This window comes from Colius striatus, chromosome Z (assembly GCF_028858725.1).
Source record: "Colius striatus isolate bColStr4 chromosome Z, bColStr4.1.hap1, whole genome shotgun sequence".
NCBI lineage: Eukaryota > Metazoa > Chordata > Aves > Coliiformes > Coliidae > Colius > Colius striatus.
Window position 1 is genome coordinate 76,285,685 of NC_084790.1, and position 15,488 is coordinate 76,301,172.

The window sequence follows — 15,488 nt, forward strand, 5'->3', positions numbered from 1 at the left end:
AGAACAGAATTCACAACCGAATGTTGGTTCTGCTGGCTGTTGGCTGCAGCTCCTTGTGATTGCTGGAGATGACGTGGTGCGGAAGCCGTACTGTCCATCTCAGTGGTTTCTGGCTTGCTGGAGTTTGTGTTCTGGGCTCTTTTATCACCACTCACCTGTGATGGTAGCAAAGAGTGAATGGAGAACTTGGTGTCAGCTTTATTATCTGCTGTAACTCCAGAAGATGAACTCTCACTTTTGGGCTTAACAGAAAATACATTTGAGGTTCCACTTTCTGATGAGTTTTTGGTTTGTATCTTCTCTGGAGTGGAAGAAACAAGCTTTTCAACAGAGGCTGTGAGCTGCTTTGTGCTTGACCCCACCTTTTCAGTGAAAGAGCTGAACAGAGAATTCACTGTATTCTTCACACCTGATAAGTCAGGGAGAGATTCAGATTTGCCCTTTGTACTCTCCTCTGCCACAGGATGTTTGGCCTGTTCAGGCTTCCTGCCTTCTACTGAATTACCAGCATTATTCTGCTTCAGTGACACATTCTCAACATTTTTTCTGGTCTCTGGCAATGTACCAAATTTACTGATTTCTTCCTCCTTTTCAGCCAAATATTCTGAAACTGATTCCACCAGACACTGAAGCTGATCCATTGTGTCTATGTATTCCTCACTGGGCTCCTCAACAGGAGACAGTGTAATATCTTGTACAGGATGACCATGCTTGCTCCCTTTAGACTTGTGTTTTTTATCACAACTAGCCTTTAACTGGGAGCCCATATTGGTAGGGTAATTAGCAGTTAACTTTCTCAAATGGCTGATATCTGAATCACACCACGTTTGTGACAGTGTAGCCAGTTCTTCCAGTTCATCATCTGAAACAGGTGAGTACTGAAACTCATCTGAAGCACTGCTGTCAAATTCCTCGAGGACATCCACAGGCACAAAAGTGTTATCTGGCACCCCTATGAGTTTCATGTCTTCGCCATTGCTGAGGTGAGGTGAGCCTTCATGGCTCACTCCCTGCTTGTTGAGCAACTTGCCACTCTTAACCATTAAGCCATTTTTGTACGGACGTAGGATGGGATAATCAGATAACTGCTCCTTGCTTTCCCAGCTACTGCTGTATTTTCCATCTCTATCATACACTGGGAAATTATCATCAGGTTCAGAACCAGTTGCCACGCCATTGAAATAAATGGTTTTCTCCCCAGGAAAGGTCAGACTTCCATTACTTTGTAGGCTTATTTGTTCACTCACTTCACAATTGTATCGCAGCTTCTTTTTCCTTCTCCTATCTATTGTATCATATTCCTGAGGATACCTAGGGACATCTACAGACCCTGACTCCACACACACATTTTGGCAGCACCTTGATTTTTCACAGTGATTGAAACTGTCTCTTTTTGACAGAGTTTGCATCTTTTTTATGTTTGTCTCCTGCCAACTTCTATTTTTATGGCTTTTTTCTAAAAATTCTTCTATTAGCAGTTTTCCTAGCTCTTCATAATTACTCTCCTGTTCCTCTTCTCCATCTTCAGAGTCAAATGGGATGATCCTGACTCTTTCATTTCTAGCTTGTCTAAGATGAGAAATTAAGGCAGTTGGAGGGGAAGGAAGAGAGGCAGGGGGGAAAAAAGAAAGGGGGGGGAAAAAAACAGGTTTTTTAAAAGCTCTAGAAAGGACAGAAAAAATAATAAAGAAAAAAAAGCATTAAATAAAGGAAGATTAAAATGATAAACATCCAGCAATAACAAAACTGACAACCTGCCAATCTACCACCATTACATTTCAATGAAATAGTCAAAAAAAGCATCATGGGTTATGATATTCCATCAGTTACAGTTGCAGAAAATTTAGAAATGCCAGTTTGAAGAAGAACAGCTTTTTGTGATGAAGTCAGGGCACACAGCCTTGGCTGTACCAGTACTCTGCTGTTACTTTTTTAGGCACGCTGAAAAGAAGTCACTTATTACAGTAACAGGACTACTTTGAGATGCAGTGCCCACACACACCATGCCACTATGCTATGCATGCATTTCAGTCATTCTAGGCTCCAGACTTTGTTTCAGCAGTATTCTTAAGCCACACAGGCACTTTGTTTCTCCCAAGGATGGCTACAGGATATGTACAAAGACTCGGGAGTCACTGGACTCCAGGGAAGTGGGGACAGGGGACAAAACACAAAACTGTGCACACCAGCAACACTGGGAGTTACACCTATTCTGCCATTCTTCTTTGCTGAGAGCGCTCTCATTGCAACTAATATTCTCAGGCGGGCTCCTACCAACTCAAAATGAAGACCCTCAGAGTTCTTACTGAATCAGAAAGCAAACTATTGATAGATATTAGCCCGCTATAGGCCTGAGATGCTTTTCAAGATCTGTGTACTTCCCACTTATAACGCATCGCATCTAAGTGGATCCAGGAATCCATACTTGCCCATTGTGGGAGAATGGATTAAAGCAGCTAGTGTTTTGCTATCAAACAATCAGAAGCTTCCTAGAAACCCAAGTAAATGATCTTTGGGATTTTGGGAGTTATATCTAGGCTTTGATTAGAAGAATTATCTCAACCGCTCAGCAACCTGAAGGCTAGTAGCAACAAAGCTTCTTCTTTACCTAATTTCACAAGAAGAGCTCCTGACAGCCTACATAAACAGGTAGAAAGTGGATGTAAAAAAAGTAAATCAAGATGCTCATGTGAAAGATACAATGCAGCTTTGTCTCACATGACTCACTGTTGAGAACTAAGGAGCATGAGGGCACTTGTGTCCTGATCACAGAAGTACAGAGGAGGAGAAGGAAAAATGTGAAGGGCACATGTGCATTTTATGGGTACTGCTAATAACAAGCATCCTCACTGTGAGAGTTGCCTGCAACATCCCCAGTATGGAGTACTAATGGGATAACCCTAAAGAGAAATAGGTCATTGCACTTTCACTACTGCTGGTTTAGTGCTTCATTTCCACCAGTATGAGCTAACTTAGGCTAATTGGAAAGATTCTCATTACTTTAAATGAGCCCTGTTGTACATAGTTTAGAACACTTACTACACTTCTTGCTTGCAATTTTAAGCTGGTAATTGAAATAATTTTCTTTAAAAAGCTAATGAAATTGAAAAGACTCCCAGGGCCACCATAGTGACTGTATCAAGCCCTTCCAAATCCCAGTTGAAAGCAATGAGTTACATGAGTGCTTCAAGAGCCATTAGCTGTAAATGCTGAACCAACAATTGTCTAATTTAGGCATAAAAAGAATTACTTTTCTTTCTAATTGAGCCCCCCCCCAATAAGTGTTTCCCCTGCTATCCTACAAAGCATTCCTTTCACTAGAAATAAAGCAATGACGAGAAGTCCAACACCTGAGAGTAGAAAAAGAAAACAAGATCAGTCCACCATTAAATCATCACAGATCAAAAGCAGAGACAGGGCAAAGAGCAAGTGTCAACTGAAATGTATCACAAGACCACTTCACAGTAGAAACAGCAAGGAGACAAGCACAGAGGCTGCAGAGAGGTTAACCCACCTATCAGACAGATCTAGAGGGCGCCTGCTGTCTACTGAGCACTTGCAGCTTGTCATTTGACTAGACTCAGATGTGGACTCTAGGTCAGTTTGGGCACTCACAGTGGAATCTATGCTATCATATCGCCTTGGAAGTAAATAGAGCAAGAGCAGGGAGACATGGAGGACACATGGTTACAAAAAATGAACATGGTAAAGAAAGCTAGTGCTTAAAAACAAATATCTGAGAGGAAGATGTCTGCTATCCTGAAGTCAAACCATCTATTGGCAGCAAAACACTCCAATGACAAACGAAAAGAGTGCTTGTTATCCATAGGAAAGGGAAGAATAGACCACAGACACTTTAATCAAAGGAACAGAATCATGTGTAATAGCTGATAAAGAGGATCAGGACTTTTCCAGCAAAACTCAAATGTTCTAAGAAAAAAAAAATCCATGTCTTAACACAGACAGTTTCAATTCAAGCATTTTGGCATAGACAACTTTTTGCCCCATTCAGGACAGGTTTTAGCAGAACCTTGTCTGGTTCCTCTAGGTCTACCCATGACAACCTCCTGTAAGCTGTCGTTTCCTTAGCAACCACAAATTGCAGCCAGCCAGGAACACTGGCATCATGTTACCGCCTGGTCCATGGCACTTAGAGCTACCAGGGACAAAAAGTTTTGTAATACTCAGTTAAAACTGTGTTTCGGAAATATTTAATATCTACCCACATATTTCTTTTCAGCCAACTCTCATTAGAAATACTTTTCTGGTAAGAAAGAGAATGCCACATGGCTTCTTTGGAAAGCTTATTTGTATGTTCTCAGTCTAAAGGTTAAACATGCAGCAGAAAATCTTGGTAGGCAGGTGGAAAATGCACATGGGAACAGGAATGCTCAGAGGGAATCAGTCGTCATCTAAGACTTGCCTTCCTGGAGGAAAAGTAATTTTAGAGCAGAGCAGACTACAAAGCTCATTGTTTTCAAGTAAACTTTACCCATCCAGACCCTTTCACATCAATACCTTCAGAAAAGTAAGAAAAAATTCATATTGCATCTTGATGTTCTTTGGTCTTACAACACATTTATACATTAGATACAGTTAAAAGTTCACATACCCTTGGCCTCTAAGCAAAACGAACTATGAAAGATTACTTGCATTGCCAACAAGCAACTGCCTCTTCCTTCCACACTGAAGGCAGAAGCAGCAGCCTGGCCTATTCTACGCACTCATTCTTGCCAAGCTGGCCAGCACTGTTCAAGTTCTTCTGCTTTCCCCATAACTGATCCTTTATTTTAAAGAATGGTTTTGTAAAGTTTGTACTGTTCCCTTTGCAACCAGCTCTAGTTCACAGACATTGATCCTACAAACTTAATGCTGTAATGTTTAATACTTAAAGAAGAAAAAAAGCAGTTGCAAAACTACCAATTCATGGTGAAAAGCTAGTTTAGAGCAAGTAAATCATCTTCCATACAGCTCAAAAGAAATCAAAAGAGAAAACACACTATTCAGCAGTGCTCTATGATACCATAAAAAAAATCAAAACAAAACAACAACCTAAATGGTTATAGACTTTTTTCTTGAATATGGTGCTTTGCCAGAACTAACAGAAGAACAGGAGCTAATCCAGATAAAAAATAAACATGCCCCAAGAAACTCCTAATAGGATAACTCTGCCAGACCATGTTTCACTGGCTTAGGAAGTATACTCATGCAATGGTACCAGAACAGTTACCCAGTGCTCCAGCCTTCAAAAAGTAAGGTGAAAGGACAACCAAGAATAAACGACCTCTGGGCACGTCTTCAAAGGTAATTCACTAAATGACAGATCTATGTTCACAGAAGAGTCAACAGTGTTAACAAAATATGTAACACCTTCCTATCAGAAGCCTTTCAGAGCCCTTGGAGTGCCCTCCTCCACTGACATTGTATTGGCAGGGTCTGCTAGGAAAAGAAGAGCTACCAAGAAGACAGCACCCACCTGATGGCCACATGGTCTCGATAATCCAGATCATAATTTTGTAGAGAGTCAGCACCAGGTTCCCGTGAGACCCCTTGCTGCTGCAGGCGTGATGGCACAGTGAACTGGTGCACGGAGGCATTGGGCTGCGCAGTCGTGTGGTACGGAGGAGGAATGCTGCTACTTGTCTCACTGCGGTAGTCACTGTCTCTATCATCCACAGCACTGTCAGCATCTTCAAAGGCTAAGAAACAAAAGCAGCTAAGGGTAGAGCTCTCTCTAGTTGCCTTGCTCAGACAGTGAAGCCCATTTGTTTTTTAAAGAATGACAAAAAGAGCTATTTCTGTTATGGATGTATCAGCTGGTTATAACCTCAAGTATGTACCAAGGAACTCCAGTGATCAGTTCCATACTCTCCTTTCCCACTTCCCATCATAGCAGTTTAAGTCTTTTCAGTCACTCCTAATGATTAAGACATCTTTATTAAAAACAAACAAATAAACAAGAAACAAAACAACCAACACTCAAAATTTCAGGTTCCTTGCTGTTGCCAAAATGAACATTTACATGTTGTGTAAAAAGTCCAACAACAAGCATTCATTTACAGAAAGGAGCTCTTTCCTGGAAACTTTTTAACCTCTAAGCCATAATACTAACTCTTCTTTGAGTATCCTTAACCAATAATCAAAAGTTCTGGATTTTTCTGGTTTAATGCCTTTTTATTATTATTTTTGCTAAAAGTATTAGTTTAAGTTGGGAAAAACTAATGAAAAGTACTCAGTAGGAAAGTCAGAAGAACTGGGCGAGCAGCTCTCCTCATAAACAATTGTACTACTCCTCATAGGGGAAAATTGCTACACTTAACACACACAGGTACGTTAGCTAAGTTTAGTATTCAACTCTAATGATAACCTTCACAAAGGAAAAAGCTCCTTCCCTCTCCCTGCAGAAACATCTCTGCTTGCTAACCCTTCAGAAAAATAAAACACAGAGTTATAGTGAGGAAAGGTATCAAAAATACAATATTGGTGTATGGCTGTGTTTGGCTGTGCAGGATGCAAGGTTATCTTTGCAAGCTTCAAGTGAAATATATGCCATACAGCCGTGGAGAGCACCATGAACATGCTTAAAATAAACGCAAAGAAGGATCAGTCACTATCCATTTTCTCCACAACCAAAGCCTGTCTAGAAAGGACAATCAAATTAAAGCCCCCTCTGGTAAGTTATTCAATTGTATGTGTCCTACATAGCCATTCACAGGGAGCCTGAATGATAAAGTGAAAGTGCTCTTTTCATGCCAGAATCTTAAAAACACCAGAATTTAATTGCTGAAATTCCAAGCAGATGGAATGCAGCATCAAGGAAAATTTCTTTCTTCCATTGCTGTTTCCCACACCTCCAATTAAATTTCCATGGTTTTAATCCAAGGAATAAATCATACCTAGTGATCTTTTCAGGTCCCTCCCAACTGAGAAAGCTTAGTGTCCTGAAGTGGATGGAAAAGTAGAAAACAACCCCAGCAGAAAACATGTCTGCAAAATATAAACCACTTGAAAAAGCCTGGCTCTACTCTCAAGTACAATCAATTCAATTTGATTGTCCACATCAGAAATGAAGGTAAAGCTTCCTGCGTTTAGTAGTTGAAATGCCGCAGAGTCCTTGCCAGTCTCCAGTTAGTTGCACAGAAATGAACAGCAATCATGTACTGCCATATTCAGTTTTATTCAAAGCACATTGTCCATCAATTTTGTAACAGTTCAGTGCTTACAAGAAACACTCAAGATTGGCATATCAAATCATTTTTTGTGTAGCACAAGTGCCAAATCTCCTGATCACAAGGCCCACACCATCCTCAGAAGGAAAATGAGATATTACTCAGCTGAGCAATGTCATTGCTGAACACTCGAGCTATTACCATTTAATGCACAACAACTACTTTTATTGCGATAGGAATGCTGTTTCAAAGAGCTTTCTAATGCCTCACCTTGCTGCTTGACTAATTTCTTCCTATCACATATAACTCTCATTTAAAGCAAAGCCTAAATAACCTTGGTACAATGCAAATTTCTTCCAGCTGTGGCTGTATAATTATTATAAACACTTGTAGGGTCTTAAGGCAGACCAACTGAGTTACAGGTTTAAGATCTAGTAAAAGAGCAGACCAACAGCTTTAGGGATAAACAATTTATCTTACTACAACAGTATAATAACAAGTACAAATCAGTACAATTAGCTGGGTTAAAAAAACCCAACAAAACAGTGAATCCAGCAACTTACTAATACTGAGCTAAACTTAATAAACACGACATACAAAGATTAACATAGGTATGGTTACCAGGAAGCAAGGCATAGCTTCTCTGGGTCAGCAACTCTGCCCAGCCAATAGGCCTACAGATTTCTGAATTCCCTGATCAGAATGTTGCAGAAGCACTATCTGGATTTGTTAACCAGTCACCACGTCTCACCTCTGAACTATCAAATTAAGATTTTCCATGTGAACCACAGTATCTCTCAAACATCTAAAAATAGATGGGGTTAATGTCAATCAAACATTCACAGCGTGTATGTTTACAAAAGGTGGCACCAGAATTTCTCTCAGTTCTTACTGGTGTTTAGTATGAGGAAGTCTCTTAGAGGTCATGACAAAAGAATGCCTCTCCAATGACATTTTTAAAGGATACAAGGTGCCAGCTACCAAGAAGCTGAGGCAGGAATGCTTTTTTTTCTCTGATATATTTGCTATGCATCTACAGCATCCATAGATGTTAGTTTCAGGCACAAAGACTCATCTGACTCATAAATAAGGGCCAACTCCAGATACTCTTATTCATGCTGAATTGCACCTACCCTATGAGCAATCTTACTTTATTTAACAGAAGTGTTCACAAATAAAGACATTTGCTCAGCCTGATAAAAAGCACCAAAACCTGGCCCATATGTAGCTTATAACACACATTACCTTTGTAAGAAAGAATGCTGTGAAATGCCTGCACATGGTGATGGATCGCATTTGTTAAAACAGTTGACACCTTTTAAGCAAGAGACTGGCAAGAACTCGCAGAAGCAGCTTTGGAGATGTAGCATCCTTTCAAAAGGAGGGGTCAGGCATTGCAGCCCATGTTTCAGCAAAACAGCCCTCACAACACACACAGTGTAGCATATTCAAGCACTATCTTCCTGAGACAAATCATATACTAAGACTTCCATACAGGAAGCTGTAGCTCAGCCTCAGCCTGTGAAGATCAGTCAGTTAATAATAAGACACATAACAACAAACATAAAAAGTCAGTAACCATTTTATTCCAGTTTAAGAAACTTCACATATACCAAAAAACTCTCAAGGGATGAAAAATGTTTCTTTGTTGCTGGACTCACCATATAGAGAGTGGGATTAAGGCTGAAGGGGCAGGCCAGAAGCATGGTGTTCATATTTAATAACTGAATATTCATGCATATAGGCAGCATAAGAAGAAAACCCACTGGACAGTCACATCACACAATAGGATCTTACAGAGTGGGAAAAATCAATAAAGGAGATAGCTTCCCTGAAACAAATTGCATCCTGGAAACCTTGTTATTCTTCCCCACTCCTGCATCCATAAGTTATTACACCACTGCTCCAGGGCAGAACACACACAGCTTTTAGTACGCTGACCTCAAAACCACTTTGCAGAGCCCTGCCACACCAGCTTTACTAGTCACATTTAACCTCTGGGAACTTTCTTTACATCAAGCTTCAGGACAGGAAGGAAAGCTAACAGCAACATTATTACAGGTGGCTGGATGAATGCACTTTCAGAAGCGTTTTTGTTGTTCTCAGGTCCCAATGCACAGCAGGAGCTCCTTTCAAAAGGTTGCATTCAGTTGAAATTGCTTCCTGCTTTTCTAGCAGTGATGTGTCATCAGCCAACAGGAGCTAAGGTCCAGTTTCTGGGCTGAGTTATCCTCTACAGAGGATAAAAACATGGGACAAAAACATTAAGTGTATCCCAACTCAGGCACGGGGGAAAAAGGAAGCACATGTAAGGCTTTGTATCTCAAAATCTTCAATATTTCTCCAAAACAAGTCATCAAGCTTTTCATAGATTTTGTCTATTTTTATAATGGTAGAAGAAAGTGTACTAATTGAGGGAATGACTTCCAGTTCAAGTCCAGATGAGATCCCTGCCAGACCTGCACCAGTGCCTTTGCCATCTGCCTTCTTCACCCTTCATCCATTTAAATTGCTCTCTACAATTGCTGTCAACAATGTCTTTCCTTAAGTCTCAGACCACAGTGTTCATTGTCTGCTGAACCATTGGTCACTTCTACCAGTTGTACACTTTTCAAAATCTTATAATCAAAAAGCATACTAGTTGAAAGAGGACTACTGAAGAAACAAGGAAGGGAAAAAAAGCCATCTCAGGGGGAAACAAGGCCATTTTTTGAGGCACTTCTATAGCACTTCATGATAAAAATTCACAGGTTTTGTGAAGTTAAGTGCTACATTGCAAGTCATTAGTCCATCCTGTTGCCCTCGTCACTTAAAAATACATTAGGAATTTGCATAATTTCAAGACAGCAAGTTAGCAATATTCAGTCTTCAATTTATGAGCTTTCATAACCTTGATTTTCCCACTTGAAAATACTTACTGCTCATGAAACACTCAGTAGTCAAGAACCAGACTAACAGTCTTAAGTGCAAAGACTGCTTTGCACATTCACCCTACTTCTCTATCCTCTCCTAAAATGAAACCTTGTCAGTAACACAAGACGTCTCTTTTCTAAAGCACACTTTGCCCAACTACTAAAGCCCTGGGCTACAGTGCTCCTATCGCAAGAAGTTCTCACCAGGAAAAATACTTCCTGCTACCATCATGCTGCTTGCTTCTCAGCTGCTGTTGGAAATTTGCAAATAGAAGTATATTTTTCATTACATTGTTAAGCTGTTGGAGTTCACCTGGAAACATCATCAACACCGGTCCAAGCCCACCTATAAGGTTGCTAACGTGATTCCTAAGAGGACAGCACAGGAAGGATCAAATAGAGGGAGGGACCTACATGAATATAAGTACCTTATTAAAAAAAAAACCATATATCTACACTCAGGAGAATTACCTGCTGCACAGCCCTCCTAAATCTCTGACCAATGCCTAAGCACCTCATTTCCATTCTAAGGCACGAAATTGGGGGGAAAAAGCTATTTAAGACACTAATCTCTGTTTTACTAGTATATGGAAGTTTAGATAATTCTCGGTTATGCTATCACACCTCTGAGAGTAACCTCAAACAATTGGGACATACAACGTGACAGCATGAAGAAGTTGGTCAACACTGCTAACGTTCAAAGAAGTTACGGTTTGATGAAAGACAGAAGATCAAGGAGGACACAACATGTGGGAGAAGAAATTGAGAAGAAACTGGCAGAAGTCTTCTAAAATGTAGAACAGGTCCATGTGGGAAATGCAGCCTAAAATTACGTGAACATTACACCTGAGTTACTTGGTTGCAATAAGTTGCAAATTCCATTAAGTCAAAAAAAAAGACAGAATATCTTCCCTACTGGGAGTGGTCACAGTGACCACTCCTTGCATGCGCCCCTTAGCAAGACCCATCACACATAGGGAAAAGACAGACATCTCTGTTTTAAGACAGATGGGTCAATCTTTACAGGTCCTACAGACAGCAGAAGCCATGCACTGTACCTGGAACAGAAGCTTTGCCTGTACTTACACAGAAAGTGAAGATGCTTCATGTGCATTTTCTGGAAAAGTAACAAAAACCCTGCAGCTTCTGCAAAAGTCACCACACCAGTCTTCAGGTGCAGGTAATAGCTCTACAGATCATAGTGAGCTGTGCTATCTGAGTATTATCTGTCCAAGGCTGCTAACCACTACTTAAAACAAGGCCCTAGCACCTTTGTCGTGATACTGCCTCATTGAGCTCGAACATGCTACAATACCTACAAACCCTTTTGTCATGCTGGTGTGTACTGGTCATTTCTGCTTTCCTATTTACTCCTATTTGTAGTTTCAGGAACTTTGGCATAACTTTGTAGTTTGGCATAACTTCACATCTTAGTAAAACAATTACTACAGATTCCCCTGTGTTTTTCAGTTGCTTGACTTGCTCCAAACACTGAATTGGGCTTACAGAGGTATAAAGACCAACACAAAAGATGCAGCCAAGCAGAAAATCAGAGTCAGTCTTACAGGAAAATAACAATAGTCCAATTCTGTCATCCTCAAATTACTATAGAAGGCACAAGCAACTCATTTTAAACACAGTCAAAACAAAGCTAAACAGTGAAAAAATGAACAGCCATCCATTCACTCAAATATGAAGATTCAGTGAATGTGAAAGAAAATACAACGGAACACATTTTCTATATGCATGAATATTTCCACTTTTGCCATACTGGAGCATGCTACAATGGTATAGGAGCATAAAACTTGCAAGAAAACAAACTGTTACGTACTCAGCTGCTCTCCCCATCCGAAATAACTCCAGTTGCCTGCATGTAACACAAATGGCAGAAGAGAATAGGAACGGAAAAAGAAAACTTAGAAAAACAAACCACAAGCATACTTTTCATGTACTTAAAATGCCTTATAGATTGCAAGCTTAAAAATGTAAGAGATTTTTTTTTTTCTTTATAAATATAACACTACATTTGTTTTGAGGCTTACTCTCCACTGTCCAGTTTGTTTACAAGACATTCTGAAGATTACTATAAACTCTGAGAATTAGTAAGCAATCATGTATTTATTACCACAAGTAGACCAAACACTTACCAACACACTACTTAGCAAGAGCAGTGAAACAGAGTTATTTCCTAGTACACACATTATCAGGATTAGAATATCCCAGAAACCAGTTAAGAGCAGTATCTGATTCTAGGATGTGATCGTAGGCTAACTGCACAAGTCAAATGGCAGAAGGTGCTTCATGGTTCCATTTCTACTCTCTCTCCAAAATAAAATTAAGCCAGTGGTGAAAGCACATCAGTAATAATCATGTGAAAAAGTGTGTACATTTAAACTACAGTTAAATGAAGACACTTCCTTAGCTCAATGTACACACTGGCAAAAAAACTTAAGAGCTCTCAGGGTATCTTAAAGATGCAAACAGTCACAAGTTAATTCTACAACAGTAAGCAAATCTCTCAGTCTTAAAGGTGACAATGAACTCATGCTAATTCACTGCAAGTTGGTACAACAGGCAAGTTATTACTTATCAATATCTATGTTGTCACCACAAGATTACACTCCATATGACACAGGCAAACTACAACATACAATCATCAAAGCACCTTGGAAGCATGCACACAACTTGCAACTTCAAGAAACCTTCAGAACCAGAATTTCTAGAAGATGGTATGTAAAAAAATATTTTAAAAGTAACATTTACAGGAGTGTCAAAGTGAAGCAGGCAATAAACAAATCCTTCACAGGTAGGCACAGAATAAATGAAATCTTTCTGTCATGGCTACCAGCCTTACCTCTAGCTACCAGTCAGGTACACTTTCCAGAAAGGAGATGGCTCAGAAGTTCAACAAACCCCTTCCCCTGCCCTCCTTAATGTCATGATTTGACATGACAGCTGTTTCTGGTAATGAAGATGGGGCTCAAAAGAGAAGTTGCTCAAAACTCTTCCTAGCTCTGAGCCAGACCCACAGCTGGGGCTGAGTCAATTTTTTGATCACTTTTTAAGAAGAAGCTGGAAGAGGGCGGTTCTTCCTGTTTATTCCTTCTTCTGTCCCTTCTTTTCCAGCTAGTAAGTGGGAAGAGAGAGAGAAGCAATCATGCAGACTCCAAGGTCAGTGAGAGAAGAGTGGAGTAGGTGTGCTGGAGCAGAGACTCCCCTGCATTCTATGAAGTGGACTGGTGAAGCACAGATTTGTTTGCATTTTGTTAAAGGCCCCACACCAGGGGCAGTGACTCACTTCATTAAAGACCCTGCATCAGGGGCAGTTACTCATTTTGCTAAAGACCCCACATCAGGGGCAGTGATTCTCTTCAGTAAAGACCCCGTGTCAGGGGCAGTGACTATGGTGACTATGGCCAGAGGAGGCTGTGTGCCATGTGAGGGACCCCATATTCACAGAAGCTGTAAATGTGGGGAAGAACTCAAGCCAAAGAAGTTCATTAAAATTATGCTCAGAAGAGGTCGTGTCCCAAGGGAGGGACCCTGTATCTGCAGAAGCTTCAACTGTGGGTAGAATCCACGCCAGAGATATTCACTAAAGACTGCATCCCGTGTGAGGGACCCTGTATCGCCAGAAGCCAGAGCTGCTGGGAAGAACTCACACCAGAGAGGTTCGTGAAAGACTGTGTCCCCTGGAAGGGACTCTGCACTGGAGCAGGGAAGAATGCCAGGAGTTGTCCTCATCTGAGCAGAGAGAAACAGCAGAGCCCATTTGTGAGAGACTGACCACATCTCCCAGTCCCTGTCCCCCATGAGCGGGGAGGAGGCAGAGATATCAGGAGCAGTGAGCTGGGCACAGAAAGAAAGGAGGAATGGGGGAGGGAGATCTTAAAGTGCTGGATGTAATGTTCTCATCATCCTGCTCTCTTTTGCTTTTTGTTCTGTTCTGCTTCTTGTAGGTAGTGGAATAAATTTCCTACTTCCCTCTCTAAGTTGAGTACTGGAGTCTGTTTTGCCCAGAACCGTAATTAACAGCGAGCCCTCCCTGCCCTTGTCTCCATCCACAACATCCTTGGGTATCTCTTTTCCTCTCATCTCGCTGGGGCCTCTGTCATCCTAATGAGGGTGGGGGTGGATGGGGGGCAACAAGCAAGACACTTGTGGCTGGGAAAAACCATGACACTTAACAAAACTTGCTGAGTCAGAATGGGCTAGTTCTTGTTTTTAGCTAAAATTGCTCAAAACAGTTCTTAAAAAAACATCTTTTCCCTAAAAAAACCACCACTAGACTAGTACTTAAATAAGCAATAACTGGTCCTGGTGAGTAACTTGGCTTCCCAAAAGTTTAGTCCCAATGCACATGTACTACAGATGGGCTCTGTTGCTATTTCCATTCTAGAAGGGAAGAAAAAGTGAGTAGGAAATAGAAAAATAGGCAAAGATGTGGACTACTCCAAGGAAAAAAAAAAACAGGGTTTAACCGTTTCTTCCCATCTGTGAAATAATGGTGCGTCAGAGCTACAACGACATTGCTCCTTGCTTCTCAGACATAAAAGATTAACAAAGAAATGCAGTTCCTCATAATCACTGCAATACTTCAGGGTCCCTGGACTCTAGGCTCTCACACATACATGCGGTGCTTTGTACAGGCACAGCCATAGCTCAAGCTTAAGTGGCACTCATGTTATGTTGTAGAGATTCAAAGGTAAGCCACTCTATCCAGCTACTAAAGGAATAGCTAGAGAAAAAAAACGTAGCACATATGTTTGTTTGATCAAAAAATGAAGCAGCCCTGACAACGTATGTGCATGGAACACGCTCAGTTATATTTTTTACCAGGTTGACGTAGAAAGAACCACATATTAAACTGATATAATACTGAACACATGTAGTTTCCATGGAGTATAAAAGGGTTATTCCGCTCCTGTCTACAGGAATATCAAATCCTTTTTTCTTGTTTACAGAACTTAAGAAATGAGAAAACCTGAAATCCACACAGTTGATCACCAGCAGACCACAGTCTGAGACATGACAACTGCCCCTCCTCTGGTCCAGAGTAGCAAGTCTAACAAGCCACCACTTGGACAATGCAGCTGAGCCAGACATGGTGGCAAGACGAAGATGTAACCAGACATATCATAAGCTTGTCAGGATCCAATATGCAGCGTTTACATAACCTTGATTACAGGGCTATCATCTCAGGCGTGGTTTTTGAAAAAATAAAAATCATTAAACTGCCTAAAGATCACCTTTGACAGAGGCTGAGCAGTTTTTGGGTGAAAAGGAGTGGAGAAAGGGGAACATGCAGACAATCTGCCAAAGAAAATAGAAGTACAACACATGCAACAGAGAGATGAGAAGGGGAGACAACCAGAAGAAATAATATGCCCAAGACAAATAGCAGCTG

The 15,488-nt window shown here is 40.8% G+C and overlaps 1 protein-coding gene across 2 annotated transcripts in view; it reads right to left on the bottom strand.

Moving 5' to 3' along the window:
* UNC13B (unc-13 homolog B) overlaps positions 1–15,488 on the bottom strand; it is a 223,462-nt gene that overhangs the window by 153,305 nt on the left and 54,669 nt on the right. For both annotated transcript variants that reach the window (XM_062017878.1, XM_062017877.1), the window contains exon 8: positions 5,477–5,699. In XM_062017878.1, the coding sequence (XP_061873862.1) occupies positions 5,477–5,699 (223 nt within the window). The remainder of the gene's footprint in view (positions 1–5,476; positions 5,700–15,488) is intronic.